We start from the raw sequence: 24036 nt of genomic DNA, 5'->3' as shown, positions 1-24036 counted from the left end.
GTGGTAAACCCCATTAGATTTACAATGACTCACATAATTGATCACTTTCAATCAGGGAAAACGTTTTCATAAATGGACCAAACGACCTCGATTTTTCTGTAAACCTACTAGGATTAGTTTAGCAGAGAAAAAAAAATGGAAAAAATGAACGAAAAATTTTGGAAAACTTGCTTCTAGTCGGAATTTCGAAAAGCAAACGTTCCTTTTCACGACATTTTTATGTGGGCCTCCAGAAGTGCATTTTGTCTTCTGAAAATTTCATCGAAATTATTTTACGAATTACAAACAATCAAGGGTGGTAAAAATTACAATTCATCGCGATTTTAAACTTCAATTTTTATTCAAATGTATAAAATGAGGACAGAAAAGTATAGTAGTGTAAATTTAATCTTTATATTTTGCGCAACTGTGTCAATTTTTAAAAATTTGTTAACGATTTTTCAGGCAAGAGAGGAGTCAATAAATTCTACTCCGTGGCCTGTGGCAGGTTCATCGGATAAAGGCCTTTTGAAAAACAAATCCAAACATGTCCGTTTCAATCCGAACTTTATTTTCCACGTTCGTTGTAAGCGTTTTGATTTAATGAGAAAAACTATTCGTTATTCGTTCGAATATACCGCGGTGTATATTCTGTTAGTACGACCTTTCTGGAATACTTTCCCAACGTTTTATTTGGGAATTGGTAAAACTGCAGGATTTATAGTTCCGAAAGTGCGGTTGCACTGCGTTGTGGTAACGATTTATTGAAACATTAATCGCGTTTTTCAAAAATTTAAATTCGCAAAATCGGTACCAGAAATATCTGAAAAAATATTGTGCCAATTTGTATAAAATTTTGTGGCAAAATGGCATTCCTTTTCTTTCTTATTTATTTATTAAGCACCTGAAGCCCTTATGGGTTTATTTAGCTTTACAAGTATAAAATTCCAAATACACAATATTTATATTTAAACATAGATTGCAATCTATGGGGACCGATTACCAGTTAGTAATAAAATGAATAATAAATAATACCTCTTGACTAGAAATGGTGTTACGAATTGTTAGTTTTAATTCAACATTTCTTTAGTTAAGAAAAGCTTGATGTAAAAACCGAATAAAAATTTGCAACACAGTCGGAAAGGTTATTTCTTCTAGGAAAGTAAGTCGAGCCATTACAATGAAACTTTTCATACGAGATTTCGTATATTAGAGTACCGAATTTGAATTTTCATTAGTCGCCGGCGGTTGATTATGCAAATGCATGCTTTAAAGGATTAATAAATGAGAACTGCACTGTCTCTAGACATTTTGTAACTGAATAAATTTTCCTATGGTTGGATTCGGGCTAGATTATGTTTGGAAGATATTAGTGTAAGATTTTAAAAGAAAAGGATTTTTGAAAAGACAGGTAAATCGATCTTCACGTACAAAACCACCCACAAAAGAACCACTTGCCAATAGCAACACAGACACCTAAGATCGATTCAATGATTTAGTGGAACCTTTTCGAACGAAAATTCATTTGATTTACATGTTTAACAATTATTCTTATGACGAAAACGCTATGAAAATAACCTAAACCCGCTGTCAAAAAACAACTGAAGGTGTACTCTTTCCAATTCTACACATGCAGTTTTGTTCTGATATAAGGCGAAGGCACGGAGTCGGCTTTCGTCGTATTTCGAATCAGGGTAGAGTCAATAGTACAGGGTGACCCAAAAATGTTGTACTTCCTTGAAAGGGGTGATTCTTGAGGTCATTTGAAGTAACTTTTTCCTTAGCGGAAATGTTTCCCGCGGCTTTATAACGGAGTTATTACCGAAAGTCACGGGCCAATCAGAGCGCGACTATAGCTAAGCGTGACGTTGGCGTTGGCCGAGCTGGAATCTGCCCACGGTAGCCGCGCTCTGATTGGTCCGTGTTTTTCAAATGACCTCGGAAATCACCGCTTTCAAAGAAGTACAACGTTTCTGGAACACTCTTTTCCAGTGATCAAATATTTATTGCTGGCGAGGTAGAACCAAGAAGCAAGTGATTAAAACGGTATAAAAAATCGTTCTGTACGACGAAAGAATAGCAAAATCAGTCACGAGAAGAAAATGACGACGTGAGACATACCATCACCTTGAAAAAGATTTATGAAAATATTAGGGGTTCCCACAAGTAATTACTCTGAACTAAGTAAGTACTCTGAAAAGTATAATTTTTTTACAACCCTGTAATAAAATGGCGGCGTCCGTACCTTCCGAGGATCATATTCGTCATTGCATACTTTTTGATTTTCATGCAGGATTTAATGCAGCGGTAACAACAAAGAAAATTTGCGATGTTTATTGAGATATATTGAAGGTCAACAAGTGTCAATGTTGGTTCAGAAGGTTTGCTGCTGGTGATTATGATCTCTCTGACAGGCCTCGAGGTGGACGACCAGTTGAATTTGATAATGGGACCTTAAAATCTTCTAGTGGAAGCTGATCCAAAATTAAGTATACAAGAATTATCGAGAAGTCTTAGGTCTACATGGTCAACTATACAAAGGCACCTACACGAAATGGGAAAGGCATATAGGCAAGGAATATGTGTACCGCATCAATTATCTGAGACCAACAAGAATATTCGTAGATCAATTTCCACTTCATTGCTATCCAGATTTCGTAGACATCCATTTCTTAGCAGAATCGTTACCGGAGATGAAAAGTAGATTCTTTATCATAACATAAAGCGTTCCAAGCAATGACTTTCTGCAAATTAAACCGCAATATCAACCCCTAAACTTAGCTTATCACTTAGAAAGGTGTTACTGTGCATTTGGTGGGACTGTCGTGGCATAATTCACTTTGAGTTGTTGAAACCTGGAGAAACAGTTACTGCTAACGGCTGTATTCAGAACTATTGAAAAAGAGGGCATCTTTAGCCCACGGAAAAGGTGTAATACTGCAAATTGACAATGCCCGACCCCATACAGCGAAACTCACTCAGGTAAAAAAAAATCAAAGAATTGCAATGGGAAGTTTTACCACACCCCCAGTACTCACCGGATATTGCTCTCTCGGACTATCATCTTTTCAGTTCTCTGGACAATTATTTAAGAAATAAAATATTCACTTGTGTAGAAGATGCACCTTGAGTCATATTTTGCTTCACGAACCCTGGATTTCTATAAGGATTGAAAATTTGCAGGAAATATGGCAAACTGTCCTTGATAATGATGGAGATTATATAATAAATTAAGAGGTAAAAAAATCTGAATTTACTACAAAGTTTGTTTTAGATTTCAAAATAATTGATTACTTGTGGGCCCCCCTAATAGTTCAATTTCGCAGCGTTTACATGAGATTAGCCCCTTAATACACTCGAATGCGGCTTCTCGAAAGGAGACGGAAATCGTCGCATTCGTTGGCCTTGCGTGACGAATCCGCGCGCCCGCGTTTCGTAATCATTTCTAGGCTGGTGGAGTGTCATTGTGTCGTCGGTCGCTTAATTGCGGGGGCGTCTTGTCCCGCTCGCGAGTATCCGGCAGCGTCGCCCTCCGCCGTCGCCGTAATTCTCTTTTTGTCCCGGCTCCCTCGCGAATCTTTGCGCCGGCACGATGACAACGAGCTGCTTGCAAAAGGAAAAAGTAGAAGAAGAAGAAGATACAAGTGTGACGCGAAGAGGGTGGAACGCGATAGAAGCGGAACGACATTAAGGGAGGCTTTCTGTGTAACGGCGGTGAAAACAAGTGATTTTTAAGATTTTTTTTCCAAATAACTATTGGACATTCGGGTCTAGACTTTTTGGGGATATTAATAGATAGTCTTGAAGTGTAATAGGTTTTTTTAAATTCAATTATTCTTATTATTTATTGCATAATACGCGCGTTTCTTTAACTATGTTTTTCAAACTGGATGAAGCTCATTCATTTCTTTACATACTTCTTGAGGGATAGGAGCTAAAATATTGTAGTATCGCAGTTATTCATGCTAACCTTTGCCAGGCGTAGATTTATAGTTTAGGGTAGTTTTAGTGCAGTTTTAGTGCTTTACCTGAGCACGTATTTTTAGGGACCGAGCACGGGGCCTGAAAGGGTCATAAAAGTGAAAGCGTTTGGGCCATTTGGCGAAAGTCGGGGGTGTTCGGGAAAAGTCGGTAGAGGCGAAAGGACTCATCGGAAAATGCGATGATGCCCAGAGTTGTAGAGTTGACGTCGAAGCGAGCGGAGCGTGTTGAAGCGAGCAGAAGTTGTTACTGCTTTACCTTACTATTTTAACGCGTGTAATATTAGTTCAAATAAATTATTTTAGTTCCTAACCGATTCAAAATTAAATGGTACAATATGTATTTGAATTTTTATTTATAATATTTTTCATATTCATAATTTTTCATATTCTTCTTTGAAAATTGGTTCAATCCCAGCATAAAGTATCTAGCTTGAAGAAAATTTCGTAGTTCAGTGTTCTTTCGATATAAGACGACAATGTTTTTTTCGCAACACGAGAATCTCTATCCCCTCTTCTTTTAAAGTTGTCCGTTCGACATCGCCTACTTTATGGTCGGCCAGACAACTGTATGGGACCCATACATTCTCGGCATACTTAAGAACAATATCGAGCCGAATAGGTACCCTGATCCGTAATACGTCGAAAGCCGCCCCGAGCTATCGCTTTACATCGAAAGAATACTGTTTTTGCGTTTTGATTTGAATTGAACGCCAACAACACTTACACTGCCCAAGCCGTTAACAAGTCTTGCCTATTATGCAATAAATAATAAGAAGAATTTAACTAAAAAAAAAACGCTTGTACTTCAATTGTCCACAACGTAATGTCTTGTATTTATAGAACTGCTCGTGCTCTTTGAGAGTGCATTATGGCACCATTTCCATAGCAAGCAGTCGCTGAGAAGCACGGTGTGGGAGTACGACGCGGACATTCTGAGGTGTAGGCGTCGAGATGCTACAGCTTTAATGTCACTTACGTTTTCCTAATCTGCGTCGTGCGTATTTCTACGTGGGCTGCGGAGTTTATCAAGAACGTCCACTTTGTGACTATCTCAATTCCAATCCACGTAATTCCAGTTCTACGAATATCCACTTGAAATTAATCCCCTTTACGTGGGATTTTCGTCGGAATTGCGTGAATATTAAGGAAAATGGTAGCTGGATGCACATAATGAAAAATGGTGAGAGTTAATCCTGAACAAAGGACAAACTTGAACGCAGAGTCGCCAGATTAAGACTTGTCACCCACTCTATCATTCTCTTTTTACGATGCTATTCTCCCACGCCTCCACTATGGCCTGGTCACGTGACACGTTTCGTCTCTGTCGTGCATGAGTCATAATATCACGTGACCACTCCGGGGTACTGTCAGAGAGAGGGGGTAAATTTTTCTCCTCGATTCGAGTCAATTTCCCACATCTGGCGACTCCGCTCTGTCCAGAATCGTCAGATTGAAACTTGTCCCCCACTCTACCCTTCCCCTTCTACGATGCATGAATCACAATATCACGTGACCACTCCGGTACTGTCAGAGAGAGGGGGTAAATTTTTCTCCTCGATTCGAGTCAATTTCCCACATCTGGCGACACCGCTCTGTCCAGAATCGTCAGATTGAAACTTGTCCCCCACTCTACCCTTCCCCTTCTACGATGCATGAATCACAATATCACGTGACCACTCCGGTACTGTCAGAGAGAGGGGGTAAATTTTTCCCCTCATTTCGAGTCAGTTTCCTTCGCCTGACGACACCACTCTGTCTAGCGTCGCCAAATTGAAACTTGTCCCCTACTCTACCCTTCCCCTTCTACGACGCTATTCCCCCACGCCTCCGCCACGAACCGGTCACGTGACGCTTTTCGTCTCTGTCGTGCACGAGTCACTATGTCACGTGACTAATCCAGTACTGGTAGAGAGAGGGGGTAAATTTTTCCTCTCAATTCGAGACAATTCCCATGATCTGGTGGCTCTGCTCGAATAGTATCGATCTGGTCTTAGGATTGTAATTTATTAAGTTCTTTTTAATATTACACTGTCCGTGTTGTAGAATTTGTGTATATTGCGCAGCATCAGTCAGAATCAATTAATACAAGTATAGCGGGAACGTCAAAGAAATATTTGTTGCCGGCATGTATCTTTTCATTAGCGTTCCACTGTATTATGGATCAATGGAAACCAGTTGAAATTACACTGGTATATGTGTACGTTAACGCGGCGCGCACAATCGTTTGATTCCGAGTTGACACTGAACCGACGTTGCAATCTCGCGATTATTTCGAACGATTGTACCATCATATGGGCCAGATAATACGGATATCCGCATTATTGAACCGACGTGGATATTTGTGCAGTACGAATAAACGGATCCGGGACTTGTTTGCATTCATTCGCGTCATATTTCATCAGGCCTTCTCGTTAGGGACGACCGATTTCGAACTCGACTCCTCATCGTCCGCTTGTATTAGGTCGTTGCATTTGAAATATCCGATTTTAGAATGCAAATTTTATGAAACGTCTTGATCAAGAAACTATAATATAAAAATTTCAGATACAAATCTAGTTCCTAATATCTTCAATTTTAATTTAGATAATTTCTATTTTAGATAATTTATATAATTTGAACAAGATATTATATATAATTATATATAATTTATATAATTTATATCATGTATTCTTTTCATGTGTGTGGAAAAATAACATATTATAGCATTATGTGATTTTTTTATTAATTAAACCATTTGCATCATAAGGAAATATGAAAGAAAGGCCTTTATCACCAAACTTTTTTTTTTATTATATTTAAGTACAGAAATGAGTACAAGTAAAAGAACTTCATATTTCAGCATTATAAGAAAAAATAAATTATATCTATACGCTATGTATACGTATATATACGCTAATGATGTAAATGGGTTAATCCTCCATGTTAAAAGGGTGAAAACTGAATTTTCACTAATTTCCCAACTTCAAGGGCTGTTTTCAACATAAATGATGGCAAAAGAAAAAATAAAATGCAGGATAACCATTAATCGACCATGGTACAGTGTCCAGCGTTATTTTTGTGGTTAACAGTTCGCCGCAGAAATCGGAGCAAATGTGACTCAGTCGTTCAGAAGTAATACTTATTGACGTCGCTGCGATGCAATCAGTGACTTGTCCAGTTTTAGATCGGCCAGTGCTAACGCTACACCAGATCGATCTTTATAATCGTTCGACCACAAATGCGTGAAATAGATATTTTTTATAATACACACGCGCCGTTCGCTTTTATATTTGCCTTTGCGTCGGCGGTCTCCATTAACGCGATTTCCAACCGCGTAAAAAAGACCGAGCGGAACGAACGCTTCGTAAAAAACGACAAAAGTCCGTATAGGGTGTCGAAAAAGTAGCGGTGAAAAAAACCCGAAATTATTGGTGAGAAAATAATTGCTGTTTTCGTAAGTTTAAAAATCAGCCATTTTTCTGAAGTTTCATCTCGTTACATTCATTGTATCAGGCTGGAACGAAAGTTCGCGGCATTTTTAAATTAAAATTCAAAGATGGAATTAAAATAATTATTCATAGTTTAATTCGGCAACATGATATGTTACCCAAAAAATGTCAAAAAGTAATAATAGAATGGAAAACATGTTATTGAATAAGTCAAGAATAGCTTTCTCTCCAACCCAATATTATACTTTGGCTGCAATAAATAATTCGGATGAAGATAAATGTTACATATTTCTTTTATATAAACAGGATATTGCATTTATCTGGAGGGCAAGAAGTTTAGTCAAATTTTCAATAGTCTTCTTTCAGACCTGTAATGTTGGAATACTACAAAAGGCTTGACGATAAAGGAGCCTCATTTGTAACAGCTCTGGTTAATGACCTAGTTAGGACAGTACAGAGATATTCTGAGAAGACGTTATTTTTGCGGCATATGCACTGTCGCTAAAAATATCAGCTCTAACTTGCAAAATTAAAGGGACGCTCGATTTCCACCGAGAAGCATGTCGGCATTTCATCCGTCATATATCCGTAACAAAAACTCGGATAGTAATGACTCTGTACTCGTTTTGAAGCGTATGGCGTATGCTTTTAGAATCCTTATGTAGTCTTTCTCGAGGATAATTTTGTGTTATATAGAAAGTCTACTTTTGATTTTCCCTATTTTTGAATTTTTGTTCACTATGCACTGTTCGATATTTATTCATAAATATTTTTTGTTCACTAAATACTGTTCGATACTTATTCACAAATATTTTTTGGAAACATGATACGTTGACAATTTACGGTATTTTGTCTTATCCCGTGTGTTAAGGTTTTACACGTATACCCTTTAACGTTTACCCCTTGTTAGAAACTCGAGTTAGTATACCAAATTGCAAGCATACTTAACAAACATCACCCCGAACAAGACAGAAATACATTGAGTATTGAGCAGTGAGATCATTTCCAAGATTAACTGCGTAATACAATTGGCTCTCCGTATCACAATTCTCAATATTTATTTCACGCACCGTTACGGAAATATGCATTAAGATGCACTCGAACGCAAAGAAATTCGATCTGCGTTGCCAAGAGAAAGGCCATTAAAGACACTTAAGAATCGACAGTGTAACAGACACTCTGATTAACACGTTCGCGAACGCAAATGCTATAGCATTCATTTTCATAGTGATGCAAAATGACGTGAATGCTATAGCATTCAAATTTTAAAGCCAATTTTTATTCATTTAATTTTATACAACCTTAAGTTTTTGTAATTAATACACATTTCAAATTGAAATTTGTTTTTGTAATTAATATACATTTCATTTGTCGTTACCAATGACAGTTAACTTATTATTATTGTTTATTTCTAATCAGATTTCGGAGAGTACAACTAGTTTCAAGAAAAATTGCCTGTCTATCTTTGCAGCTCACTGAAATTTTGACTGTCCGTGAACGTGTTAATGACCTAATTAGGACAGTACAGAGATATTCTGAGAATACGTTAATTTTGCTGCGTATGCACTGTCGCTAAAAATATCTACTCTGACTTGCAAAATTAAAGGGACGCACGATTTCCACCGAGAAACATGTTGGCATTTCATCCGTCATATATCCGTAAGAAAAACTCAGATAGTAATGACTCTGTACTCGTTTTGAAGCGTATGGCGTATGCTTTTAGAATCCTTAAGTAGTCTTTCTCGAGGATGATTCTGTGTCATGTAGAAAGTCTACTTTTGGTTCTCTCTATTTTTGAATTTTTGTCCACTACACACTGTTTAATATTTATTCATCAATATTTTTTGTTCACTAAATACTGTTCGATACTTATTCACAAATATTTTTTGGAAACAAGATACGTTGACAATTTACGGTATTTCATTTTATCCTGTTTGTTAAGATTTTACACGTATACCCTTTAATGTTTACCCTTTCTTAGAAACTCGACTAAGCATATCAAATTGCAAGCAAACTTAACAAACATCATCCTGAACAAGACACAAATAGAGTGACGAGCAAATGTGTAAACACACTTCGCTAGTTTTACATAAAACGTGTTAATACAACCTATTCTTCAATTGAATGTTAAAGATTAGGTACTAATAATTACAAAGTGAATAGGATAAACAAAACACAGCAGTTTATTTTCGTTAATATTAACAATATACGGAATGTTTATCGAAAATGGGGATTCGAAACAATTTTTACAGTTTTGCTCTTTAATTGTAGTTGTCGAAATAAAGCTTTAAATTAATATTTTGTCCATGTTCCTTTACTTTTTTGTATTGGTTCTATCCTGCGTGGCATACTATCTATTAAATTTTTAATAATTTCCGGCTCAATGTTGTACCATTCTTGTTCTGTCCTGTTCCACAATTCATCAACACCTGAAGGTGGATTGTCATATTTAGCTAGCCTTTTTTTCACAATTGACCACAAATTTTCGACTGGGTTCATATCTAAACTTTGTGCTGACCATTTCATCACAGAAAACTTTTGAATTCGTAGTCACGTTTGTACTATCTTTGCAGTATGCTTAGGGTCCCTGTCATGTTGAAATACTACTTCGTCTTCAGCAAATTCAATAGAATTAACAACAGAATTATTGAATTATTATGCAAAATAATTTTAATTAGTGAATTATTTTGGAAAATATTTAAATAATGCTCTTTGCACATGATACCTTCTATCCGAACTAAGGGACCAACACCCTTATGAGTAAAACAATCCTAACACATAATTGAGCCACCCCCGAACTTCATAGTTTGTTTTATGCTACTTGCTTGATTGCTATTTTCGGATGAAGTCCAGTACCAAGACGTTCCATCAGATTCAAATCTATTAATTTTTGTTTCGTCAGACCATATAACTCTTTTCCAATCTTCTGTTGTCCACTCTTTGTATGTATGAGCAAATTTTTTTCGTAGTTTAATATTTTTGTCTGAAAGAGCTGGTTTGCGCTTCTTTTCTTTCGCTTTTAACCCGATTTTGTTTAAGGAGCGGCGAATGGTCCATTCACTTGCATTTACTCCAACGCCTTGAGCCGCGATTTTTGGAGTTTTATGACTTTCAGACCGAAGAAGATGTGCAATTTCGCGTGCAGTTTTGTCAGAAACAAGTTGCGGTCTACCGTTTCTTGAAGAAGTTGACACACTACCATGTTTTCTTTATTCTTGCAACCATCGTATGAATTACACCACATTTTACTGCAATTTGCCGTAGTGAAAAACCTTTATCGCACAATGAAGTGATACTGTTTCTTTTATCTGCACTAAGTGTTTTCATCTTGACTTACGCGTGGCAACTAACTTTCAAATATGAGAAAAACTGTGTAAACACCAGTCTAAACGTGTCTTACTACAGTTGGCTATCAGTGTTTGTCGACAATTTCATTTCCCTAGCATTTGTGTACTATCTTAACCGTTTCTGATGAAACGTTCAAAACTGTAAACATTGCTTCAAATCCTTATTTTTGTAAAATATTATATATATTCTTAATATTATCTAACATAAACTGGTATGTTTTGTTTATCACACTGACCATATAATTATTATTACCTAAGCTCTCTGTCATTCAATTGAAAAATAAGTTGTACTATCGAGTTTTATGTAAAACTAGCGGAGTGTGTACACTTTTGCTCGTCACTGTACATTGGGTATTGAGCAGTGAGATCATTTCCAAAATCAACTGCGTAATACAGTTGGCTCGCCGTACCACAATCCTCAATATTTATTTCTCGCAGCGTTACGGAAATATGCATTAAGATGCACTCGAACGCAAAGAAATTCGATCTTCGTTGCCAAGAGAAAGGCCATTAAAGACACTCAAGAATCCACAGTGAAGCGACAGGGACAGGCTTGGTGATACTCGAAACGGGCATTTATTCACCGCCATCCTAATAAAGTCGTAAGTTCGTTTCCGACCGGTGATCACTGGAATGACCGACATTCCCGGCAGAAGGGAAAACCGAAGGACAGGGGTGGCGCGGAACGAAAACCCGTCCCACTTAATTCTACGCGATTATGGTGGGGTATCAAGGTGATGCGAATTAGGTTAGTGGCGACGGGGACCGTCGTGCGTCATGCTGGCCCCTGGCATACCCTTTCCGGTTTCAATCTGCGCGTGCTACCCTCGCAACCGATCTCAATTATCCCCTGCGACCACGTGCGAAGGAATAAGAGAGGCCTGTCGGACGAGAATGGCAGACGAGAGCCACGAGGGAGACGCGACTGCCTACCGGTGCATATCACACCAAATCGAAATCAATATGTATTGGGTCATTGCAGGAGTCTTGATACGTTCTGAAAGACGGTGTTATAACAGTGGAATTGTATTGAGCAAATGGTTCACAGGGTGTCCCAAAAATGTACTTCCTTGAAAGGGGTGATTCTTGAGTTCATTTCATACAACTTTTTCCTTTACCAAAATGTTCTCCGCGGCTCTGTTAAGGAGTTATTAACGAAAAACACGGACCAATCAGAGCGCGGCTACGACAGACCCCGCTGAGCGTAGCGCTGGCATTGGCGGAGCCGGGGTCCGTTCACTGTCCGCTCAGCAGGGCCTGTCGCAGCGGCGCTCTGATTGGTCCGTGTTTTTCGTTGATAACTGCTTAACGAAGTAGCGGAGAACATTTTCGCAAAGGAAAGAGTTACTTGAAATGACCTCAGGAACCACCCCCTTCAAGGAAGTACATTTTTGGGACAAACTGTATCGTGGGGTACCTTGTTAACAATTGCTTTGTTTATATTATTATTATCATTATCTTATTTGTGGGACTGCCCGAAAAATGCCCGGATTAACAACCCTGTAAAGTTGTTGAACGTTTCGCATAACGAGCGATTCAGTGTCGCGCTGTTTCCGGTCGGTAGAGACGACATTTCGATTAGCGCGCGGGAACCAGATGATTCTCCTTCAGTCTCCCGTAATAGATTTCGCTGCTCTTCATTTTCGACCGGAGGCTCGAGCAACGTTTTCATCCGCTTGTCCTTCTCGCGTACAATTTAGAAAATTAAATTCAACGCCGGGGTTCAGATACCGGCAAGAAAAATCGATAGCAACGAGCTCTTCTCTGTTTTTATGCCTCCCTGAAGGGGGCGGACACGATTCGCTGCCGTTTCAACGGTCAATAGACGTTAATGGGAAGGGCCGGGGCGATTGTTAGCGAGAGATTCTCTGTTTTCTTACCAATTTCCGTGTTCCCGCCCGGCAGAAAGTTGGCGGAAGCAAAAATTCCGTAATTGGGGATAACTCCCCAAGCAATAATAATAATCCCGAATTGGCCTTCCCCCGCGCCGGACGGAACCCGGCTTCGGCCATGTTCGTCTCGCCACCACAATGCAACTTTATTGCGTGCGGCTCGCAAAATAATTCCCCGAGGTATGTTGCGTTCAATGAAATTACACCTGAATCGTTATTAAAATACGCCGTTGCAGCTGCAAGTGGAATACACTCTGTGTCTCGCATACCTTTTAAATAACATTGTTAACCCTCACATGTTCCTTCGGGTGAAAATTCACCTATTTACTACTTTTTTCATACTGTAAAATTATTATTCCCTTTTCTCTGTGTTATAACACATTTTTATTGCAAAATATTATAATGTACACAATGATTTTACATTCGAGAACAAGAGAACAAAATTTTGTATCTCTTCTATGTATTGGTCAGAAAGACATTATTATCATATTATTTATTTCTTTAAATCTAACGATTATCATTAGTGACATTTTCAATGTTGGGTGAATTTCTATATGAATCTAGCAATTATTCGAAAAAAGTTCAGATCTCACCAGAAGTCATTTAAAAACGTAATTCTGGAATGATGTATAATGGCTTTTCTTGCGTGACCACAGGTTCAATGTATTCGCAGGAATACATTCTTGATAGCATGCATTGTTGTAGAACTGTAAAACCAGCAACTCAGATTATTCGTTATTATTCATATTTAATTTATCTTGACATATGAAAATATTATTGGATTGTAGTCACGATAAGTCGAATATTTTTAGAAACATTATCATGAGCGTGACACGTGGAATAGAAACGGTGGCAAAAAAGTATGTCAGACAATTCACGAAATAGTTATAAAAACACTACTGTCGGGAAAGTGTTCTGTAAACGACAGCGACAATTTATCTTTCGGAGTGTCTGTACAGTTATTTCTGACCTCGTTTGACCTTGGAAGTCGTTCTGTTACATATGAGTGAGTCCGTTTTGATTCACGCTTTCATATAACATTCAAAAATATATAGGAATCCATTTAAAAAACTGAAGCTCACCTACGTTTCTCGAAAAACAATGTGAATATAGAAAATTGAATTAGGTTATACAGTAAAATGTACTGTAAATCTTTCTCTTCCTTTTTTTTTCAAATTCTTACTGTTTATGGGAAACACGCTGGTCCAATTTCCCGCGGACACCCTGTATACTGTATGTAAATATTTTTCATAGTATGTACTCTTGTATCGAATAAGTAATTTTAGGTTTACTTTCTATAGTTGTACATTGAGTAAGACATGCAGTGGCTCCCATCAATATTCGGACACTCTTAAACAGACGATAACTTTTTAAACATTGAGCCGAACTACGTGAATTTTTTTTTAGAAATTAGAATAACTAGACCACACACTATCACCAGATCACCTCACCATCACCTTACTACACCATCTGGAAAAAAAATTTCTTTAAAAAATTTCAATTGGTCAGAATTTTCATTGACAGTCATAAAAGTTGTGTTTTCAATCTTTTTTATGCAATTCCGGCCATTGCAATTTTCGAAAAATTTGTTCACATCATGTGGTCAAATAATTGTTCTAAAAAAAAATCCAAGCTGTATGGTCCAATATTAAAAAGGTTCACGTCTTTTTAAGAGTGTCCGAATATTAATGGGAGTCACTGTACATGTTTTGCTATTCAAATTGATCGATTACCCGAAAAAATCGGCTTTCCGTCTGACGGTGCCAATTAGTTCGGATAATTGACGCTCTAGCGTATCTGTTTCGACTCGCCAAGTTAGCGGACGTTTCTCCTGCCATTTTCCACGGTTTTCGTTGCAAACGAGAAGTCTTGTTGATGGCGAGCGGCAAGTACAAGTACGCGTAAGTCTCATTATCGGGGACTCTCATTAGCAGCGGGTGCTGCGAGTGTAAAATAACACGAGGGAAACTTTCTGTTCGCCGGCACAGAACGATAGTGACACGAGCTCGCGTGACACGCAAGAATTGTGCAGCACGATAGTCTTTAATAGTCGGGACAAATACGTTTCGTTTCCTATTTTCCTTTGTTTCGTGGGAAAAGTAGGTCATCAACGTGTCCAATTTATTGTAAAACGTACACGCGTTGTAACGCGGCGTCGACTGACACTGCGCATGACGCTATATAGTCCTTTTAATTACGATAATTCAGCCGGGACCTGTTCAACGAATAACACAGAACAATTTAATAATCGCGAGGCAGTAAATTGTTCTCCCATTATGCAGACGTACTCGATCATTTACTTGCACAATACGTATTTCTGCACGCATTCCCAGAATACGAACAATGTTCCTGAACGGTCTTTACAAAATTGTCTAAAAAGTTTATTTGTTAGTGCGGTCCGTGCCGAGTCGTTTTAATATAAGATAACAAATAATCATTTGAAATAATGAATTATTAAAAATTCTTTATTATTTTTATTTGATGAATAACGTAAAGAAGTATTTTTATTTTGTATTTATGATAATTAAAATGAGTAAGGCGAATATTGAAAAATATGAAGGCGAATATTTCGCGAAATATGAGGTACGAAAAAATATTTTAGGATAGAAGTCGTATGGTTTCGGGGAGGACACGTTAAGCTCTTATTTATTCGACCTTGAGATGACCTTGAAAAGGCGTATGAAAGTGAATTTTTAAGTTGTAACCCATATTTTTTTTTTGATATTATTACTGCTGGTATCTTAGGCGTTTTCTCGAGATACGAATTCTCAAAGTTGACTTAAATATGCTGAAAGTATTGGGTTGTCCGGAAAGTTCGTGCCGATTTTTAAGGGAAACTCAAACGCAGTACATTTAAATTTCGATATACATTTATTGAATTATTATAAGTGCCATTTTGTTCCATAATCTTTCTCCATCTTTCACGCAACTTGCGTTTTTCGGCGAAAAACTTTTAAATATGATTATTTATGTCGAGCAAAGAGTTAAAGTTTTTGTCATTATGGAAATTTTGTATTGACCTAAAGAGATGTAAATCTGAGGGTGTAATGTCTGGTTAATAGGGTGAATGGGGTAGCACATCCCAACCAAGCTCCCTCAGCTTTTGGAAGAGAAAAGCATCAAATGCCTATAATTCACTCTGTTTCCTTCCATATTTAAGAGCGTATAAAACTAACAAAAATTAATGTAACCAAATCAAACTATTTACTAAAAATGCCTGAAAGATCACCTTTTTAGACTATGTACGCATACCATTTGTTTTCAATCATTCTGACATATTCAGACCTATCCTAATGCCACCTACAGAAAAACGGCACGAACTTTCCGGACAACCCAATAATAATGTATGATTGAAGAGATGAAGACATGTATTTCATAATTCGCATGCTCGAGTCTTGTGATAATTTTTAAGCAAAGGTTCCAGGCGATCTTTAAATATACGAATAGGTTGTCGAAAAAATGGGTTCTGCGCGTAAAAATCCAAATTAACGGGAACAAAGGTCTCGCTCGAGCGTGATTGATTCGATCGTTCAGCCGTCATCAAGCGTTTAAGCCGCAAATCCGCTGGAGCTTGAGGTTGCGCTTTTTTTTGGAACGGCCAAATATATGGAGGTTTTACAGCGCCACCGAATCCAATCGGGCAATCTATTGAATTTTTCACGGTCCTGTAATCACACATAACAATCCATTTAATTTGATAGCGATCGCGCTCCGATTGCGGTTAATTTTAATGTTTTGTTCGCGTTTCAACGTTAGCCTCATGTTCGCGACTAATTGCCATCACGGAAGAGCAATTCGATCCGTTGCGGTGAATTTCTCTGGCCCCCAGTGTCCCGACGAAATTTTCGAAAATACGCTTCGAAAATCATTTTGCATCCCCTCCGCATATAGTCGCGTCGAACGTTATTTTTCTTTCTGATTATACGGCTTGACCTTGACCTCTTACCGCTGACGAGTAATATTAGGTTGTTGCATACGAAGTGTCCGATTTTAGAATGCGAATGTTATAAAACGTTTTGATCGAAAAATGCCTAGAGGGTTTATTATATGTACAGGGTGGTCCAGTAAAAATTAGCACTGGAATATCTGTTATTTTTGGAGATATTGAAAAACTTTATTAACAAAAGTTGTTCATGTCGGGGAGATCTATAATACGACGGTAATAATTCTTTTGCAACCGGAGAATTTTCGGACAAATCAAGGTCACCTTTACTTTTTTAAATAGAATCATATATATTTTTGTATATTATTAGCAGCTCGACATTTTCTATAAAAAAGTTGTTGTTTAGGTATCTAACTTTACGCGTTGTTGAACAACTTTAAATGTTATTTGTTAGTCTCGTGCAACCCTCTTAATTAGTAAATTATCCGACAACGTATATCCGAGAATCCTCTGGAGGTAGCTCGTTCATCACACAAGATTTTCGAATCTATTTTCATAGCGTTTCCCGTAAGTTTGTTGTTTCCGCTCGAGCAGGCAAAGTTGTTTCGCCCGGTAGCGATTGCTATTTGAAACTCGCGGTGCTCGATTCAGCCGGTCGCGACCGCGAGCGAGAATTTCATTAACAATTCAATAATTTCTCGGGCGGCTTCTGTTCAGAGGATTAATAGACTTAAGCGCGACGGCTGTTGCTTCGCTCTTGGATTTCGGAAAATTATTCACCGCAACCTCACGAGAATATCGCGTGTACGTCGGCCGAAAATCAACGGCGGGAGAATGCATTCTGTCCGGAGACAACAGGTGCAAGCAGGTGTCTTTATCTGTAGAAGCGCCGCGATAAATGCGAACTGACGCCGTAATAATACAATTCGGCTTGGATGCACGTTTCTCTTGCTCCCATTATACAGGGTGAGTCACCTAAAACAGGCCACCCGAATAACACGGTTGCTGTTGGTGTTAGAAAAAATGTGTCAAACGAAACTTGCGTGGTTTCAAGGATGGCATAAATCCATGTCAATAGTTTGTTAGTAGGTGGTCGCGTAGAGGACACCTGAAGATCAAATCGAAATAAAATATTTTCCACCATAGTTGACTTGTCGTCAATGATTCTGAATGACCTTGAGTCGTAGGTCACTGTATGCATCTTAACATTTTTTAGATACACTATAGTAGATAGTTAAATTAGTACATAGAAAAATACATCAATCCATTTAAAAAATCGGAGTTGACCTTCACATGTCCTCTACGCGTCCACTTACAGAAAAACTGTTAATATGAGATTAGGCCGTCCTCTAAACCAAGCAAGTTTTGTCTGACACATTTTTTCTATCATCAACAGCTACCGAGTTATTCAGGTGGCCTGTTTTAAGTGGCTCACCCTGTATATCTGCGCCACGTTACTTCTGCCCGTACTCGCGCACGACAATCCCCCCAAAGAGATTCCGTGTCGCTTAACTTTCCTCTACTTCGTCGCCGTAAGTGTGTCGAGACGATATCGACGCTTCGATCATGCTTCGGAGCGCGAAACTTTAATTCGAACTTGCACTTCATGCACCAGTGGAATTCATATTGCTGGAAACACGTAGACAATGTTGGGCGAATCTTAGCCGGAATAGCGAATGTGTTTACTTGTTCGCGAATTGTGTTAATTAATTTATTCGTTATGTAATCGCTCGAGGGCGACGACGAACTGTCATTTTTCTTCCTCCAAAAGTGTTTGGGCTATGAGAAATAGTTTATTGAGAAATCTTCGATATTTAAACCGCGATAGTTTCGTTCAAACAAAAGTACAATAACAAACTTGAGCTTCTTTTAAAGCTAGAAGTCTCTACTTTTGCAGACTGTCATTCATTTTGTTCTAGGATATTTTTACATAATACTGAAAAACTGAGGACACGTTTTTGGTCGAAATTGCTACAAATTGAATTGTCTGTAAAAAAATCGAAAAATTTCTTTTTCAAAATCAATCTACTACAGATTTGACGATTGAATCTTTCCCCTCACAACGACTGCTTGAAACTTGGTCTACCAGCCAGCGTTCTACTTGCAAATAGTAAACAGAAAAAAATAAAAGAGGAACAAGGTATTCTGTTTTTGACAAGCAATGTAATGGTTTTTGTAATTTGTTTTGTCTGCATTATTTTTGAAAAAAGTAGGTGATCTTCAATTTTTTAAATGGAATGCTGTGTAGTTTTTTTATATCGCATGAAAGCGTGTGCCAGAACGAATTCATTCGTATACGATAAAATGATCTTCAAGGTCGTACAAGGTCACAGACGTAAGGAACATTGAATAAATTCGTTGTAGAGGCGACACAATGATCTTGGAGGTCATGCAAGGTCACAAATGGAACAAACATTGAATAAATACGTTAAAGAGGTGACACACTAATCTTGGAGGTCATGCAAGGTCACAAATGGAACAAACATTGAATAAATACGTTAAAGAGGTGACACACTAATCTTGGAGGTCATGCAAGATCACAAATGGAACAAACATTGAATAAATACGTTAAAGAGGTGACACACTAATCTTGGAGGTCATGCAAGATCACAAATGGAACAAACATTGAATAAATACGTTAAAGAGGTGACACAATGATTTTGAAGAAACATTGAATAAATTCGTTGGAGAGGCGCTAGGAGACTTTCTCAAAAAATGACATCACCTGAACCGACCGTAGCGTAAACCCAGACTGAAATTAGAGCTGGCGACGCAACAGCGTTGTTTTGCGTGCAACTTTCATGCTAATTCACGGAATGTGTTCCACTTGGAAACCATCGATTTTATATATCCAATCGGGGTATATTATCATAAGTTCTGCCGTAGCGCCGGTATACTGCAAGTGGTTGCAATTATTAGACACGGGACGGGTGGAATTTATGTAACCGACGTTCCCTCGTCGAAACCATTCTTTGCACGGCTAGCGGGATTAATGCGAGACGCGGACGCAGCGGCGCAGATTAGTAACGGCCTATGTACCAGGCGCGGGTAAAGGCACATAACACGGGTACATAAATTCTGGAAAGGTCTCTTTCCATGCTACCGACGTCCCGTGCCCTCAGAAATGAGCTGCGAAGCATGGCTATCAAAGTGCACGGGCCGGCTGTTTGCAAATGGCATGCCGTAATTAAAGCAATTCTCTTTTATTCGTAACTGCCGCCGCGCCGCGACTTACAACCGGAACGAACGTCGGATCGTATTTCTCGAGGCGGGTACGCTGCGCGGTACCGAGCTCCGAGCCGGGGCTACGCTTCATATTAATTATTTACAGCCAGATCGCATCGACAAATTTGCTGCAACAGCACCACGAACACTTCGAGCTCCGGAGCTAGTCCGCCGTGATAACTTGCTTTATGTCCACTAACGATCACGCGGAACCTCTGGTTTACTGTCCGTACCGTCACTTTCTGCTGTTTTTCAGGCTGAGGTTTTTTGGTGACATTTTACTGTAACTCGTGAACCATAAGCGATACCGGGATGAAATTTCCACTAAAATTCATTAAAAAATTATTCCTATCTATTGATAATTATCGTAATAAATAGACAGCGGATTTCATGCATTTATGACAAAAATGAGTAAGTGTAATTTGAAACATTGAAACTATTAGACGAATTTAAAAGTACTGTTATATTATTTTCAACCTATTAAACATATTAAGGAGGAAAATACATTTTTATTTCGCTCCAGTTTGCTGAAATTCAGATAGAAAATTCTTATTTTGCATAAAGATCCGCTGTCTAGTAATAAATATATAGTTTTTGTAATAATTTTTTAATCAACTGTTTATATTTTATTGTCTTCAAACAATGTTTGAAAATTGTTTATTTGCTACCTTATTTAGTACCTTTACCAGATAATTTAAATCACCCGTGTCTTTGTTTATTTTATAGACATATATTGTCTAGATGCGTATACTTCAAGGTCACTCAAGGCCAACTGCAATGGAAAATAAATTGTCTCGAAGCAGTCTTTGAATATTAAAATATTCTTCTAACATTTACTGTAATTATATAGAGGGTGAGAACATAAAATCTTGAAGAAAAGCTATTTCCTTAACTCGCCAATTTTTCGACAGATGCTTATAATTGTCGCGCAACGTGCGATCACTATGTCGGAAACAAATGAGTAGCATCGGAAAAATCATTTGTTATAAATAATTTTTTTATATATTTATCCTGTCCGATTCGAACTGTAAGAAGAAGACGAAATTACGCAAAACACTAGTTGAAATGTTCTTCGAGAAATAATTTGCCATCTGACACAATTTGAGTGATCTGAGCGACAGCGCATCCGTGATGCAGCGGAAAACTTGCGCGCGCTTCCGCGCGGCTGGATCGTCAGCCGTGTTCCCCTCTGGATTAGTGATTCGCGTTTATGCGTTTAATACAATACGAGACGTGCCTATAATATAGAAACGCCGGTTGGTACGCGAACATTACGACCGCGGTGAATCTCGCTAATGTTCCATCTAAATTCTAAGCCTCGTTTCAACCGACAAATCGGTATGCGCTCCGATGCTCGCCGGCGAATATCAATCGATCCGGGAACAGTATCTTACTTGCTATCGCTTAAATAATCCATGAATAAATTAGTGTAATTGTTAATTTCCCGGGGATCGCTATCGACGTAACTACCCCCTGTTACGCAACGCTCAAAAGAAACTATGCCGACATCTAAACTGTGTTGTGCGTAAATTGTGCAGAGTAAAGAACTGCATTTCTCAAAGCTTAGTTTTTTGTTGTAAAATTGTTACCCATAGACTTATACTGCAATTAAATTCTATAATTTAATGTGATTGTACTATGTGGTCGTTAATTACCTAGACGTTGATGCGACCCTTATAAATAAACAATGTATAACAATAATGCCATATATTAATTCATATATTAAATCATATATTAAAGTAATATATTATCCTATTTGGCGATATGTCATTTGAAATAATCATGTGTTAGTTTATTTGAACAGCCAAATGATTTTTCCATTTCATCTTCCATTTGATCAAATTATTCTCCAAAATTGTATTCATTTCGTGTGCTGAAGAACAATTTTAAAAATTACCGTATCTGAATTTTATAACTAATTTAGTCACTTCAATAACCTCTTCTTGGGTGGAAATCGTTTATTATTTTATTTGAACAATGTAATTGAAATGAAACATTATTGAAATAAAATATTATTTGAAAATACTTCAGAATTATTCAAGAAATGTGCATCTACCGTCTATCTCTTGCATTCGACGCAGACAGTTTTTGTTTTCGCTGAAGATTCGCAGTCGACGACCAATTAATAATGACAATTGTCAAATTATTCCACGAATGTTCCGTTCACGTCATCCGGACGCTGAAGTATCAACCGTGCGAATATTTATTTGCGTAGTTCGGCGAGGATTCCCGGGGAAATGTTCGCAGCACAATAAGTCGGAATTGAGTCGACAGGCAGAGCTTGATTACGCGAAATTTGCCTCTCCTTGTGTTTAAACCGTCCAATTAGTCCGTAATGGTACGGGCGCGGTTTCGCCCGTAACTTCTTGTTACTAATGTCTGGTGTCTCTGATTTTCGTTTCAGGAGGGCTCCGGACAATGGGTCAGTCTCGATCTGGAGCTCGAGATGAGGGGCGCTGAAATTATCGGTACAAAAAAACCAACTGGGCACTCACTTCTCATAGACTGCCGTTTGGAGCTTCCCTTCGGTAAGTCAGCAGAAAATTGGCCTTATTCGATCGGTAGACCGGCGCGGCGAAGCATGATTGTCAAATGTAAGCGTACACGTTCGCGAACCCTATGTCTACCCGCATCGTAATGGTAAATGAATAGAAACAATTTACGCTCGTCACAAAACCCGAAAAACATTCGACGTCAGACACTAAAGGGCGTGACGAAATGCGTCGTGGCTCTTTTCAGAGATCTGTCGAAAGAAGTTGCCGCAAACTTGACCTTGAACATGATTTTCAAGGTTAAACTTTTTTTGGCATTGTATTCTACTTGCCGTGAAGTTAAATAGCCTACAATGTCAAACGAAAATAAATTTGACCTTAAAAATCACGCTCAAGGTCAAGTTTGCGACTACCTTTTTTTACAGATCACCACCGATCAAGAGGTATAGAATCATCTGAAGAATTATGACACAGCATTTTGTATACATTTTTTATATTCTTTCACTTACTTGCATATTAGTTTTTTATTTTCTCATTTTGAGAATTTAGAATAAAGTTATTATTGTACAGTGGACTCCTATAGAATTGACAAACTGTTGAAAAATACTGTATACATGCATTTTATGTGACAGTAGATGTACAAATGTTTAAATATACTGTACACTTACTACCATGGAAAATGCATATACGCAATTTTTTAAAACAATTTTTTGATCCCGTTATAGGGGAGTCTACCGTAACAGGAAAGTAGTATTGATGAAAAATTGAAAGTTGCGAATCGGAGAAAGTTTTCATTGGTTGCCACACTGAAATGCTAATTCAACTTTCCCCGTTGCCTTCGTGCGGAACGAGAATGATTGCCCGCTCAGCGTATTGTCGAATACAATGGATTGCAGATAGTATGCAATGAAAATGAGAACCCTGATACTCCGAGTGTTTATCGGGTCCGTCTTATTACCTCGGTATCGATTCAATATTTATTATTTCACTCGCTGCGCGCCGCGAGAAACAGTTGAATCAACTCGCAGAAATCGAATATTGCTCGTAAATGCGGAACGTTTGTCAAGATGGCGTTCTGCAATTCAAATCGAAGTGCAAATGAATTGCATTTTATGGGTTCGCGTGTATTGATCGAGAGCGGCGTTTTAAGACTAGACTTTTATTCTCGCCGGCTTAAGCGTTTTATGAAATGATTGGACAACGGTCGAAATTAAATACGACTTCTTTGCGACGAAACGATTTTACCAGTTGTTTTATTGACTCGTATCGAGGGGAAAGCTTGAACTTAACCATTTCGTGGAATCGAAGAATTTTGTCACTTTTATGGTACACTTCTAATCAATTTTATATTATATTATATCGACGTTTATATTATTATTATATACATTTTTTATTTATTATTTTATTATTTATTTATTATCAACATATTATTAGGTTTTATCGACGTCGTGATTCATTATATCGATTACGCAGAGTGTTCCGTTACTGGTTGGGACCTTAAACATTAATCAGAACATGTCACACGAGTTTGTTGCTGTGGAAAATTTCAATTTGTATTGAAAATCATATTTCAAGTTTGAAATTCGATTGCATATTCTATCAAAATTATAAACAACAATTATTTTGATAGGTTTGTTCATCTTGCGAAATGTGTCACCAGATAATCTTCGAATTGGAAGACACAGATTTGAGATTGAAATTATTTCTACTCATTTATCCACCCACCCCTACAAGAAACCCTTAACGAACCGTGATCATGGTGCACGCAATAAGCGCCATGCTTTCCTCATGAATTTAACTAACGCTG

At 38.0% G+C, this 24036-nt stretch overlaps 1 protein-coding gene across 4 annotated transcripts in view; it reads left to right on the top strand.

The window, feature by feature from the left end:
- Unc-13 (unc-13) overlaps positions 1-24036 on the top strand; it is a 628091-nt gene that overhangs the window by 104954 nt on the left and 499101 nt on the right. For all 4 annotated transcript variants that reach the window (XM_076787594.1, XM_076787596.1, XM_076787595.1 and 1 more), the window contains one exon: positions 22142-22265. In XM_076787594.1, the coding sequence (XP_076643709.1) occupies positions 22142-22265 (124 nt within the window). The remainder of the gene's footprint in view (positions 1-22141; positions 22266-24036) is intronic.

Source organism: Halictus rubicundus, chromosome 5 (assembly GCF_050948215.1).
Source record: "Halictus rubicundus isolate RS-2024b chromosome 5, iyHalRubi1_principal, whole genome shotgun sequence".
NCBI lineage: Eukaryota > Metazoa > Arthropoda > Insecta > Hymenoptera > Halictidae > Halictus > Halictus rubicundus.
Note: the sequence above shows the minus strand (reverse complement) of the source record. Positions and strands in the feature narration are given on the sequence as shown.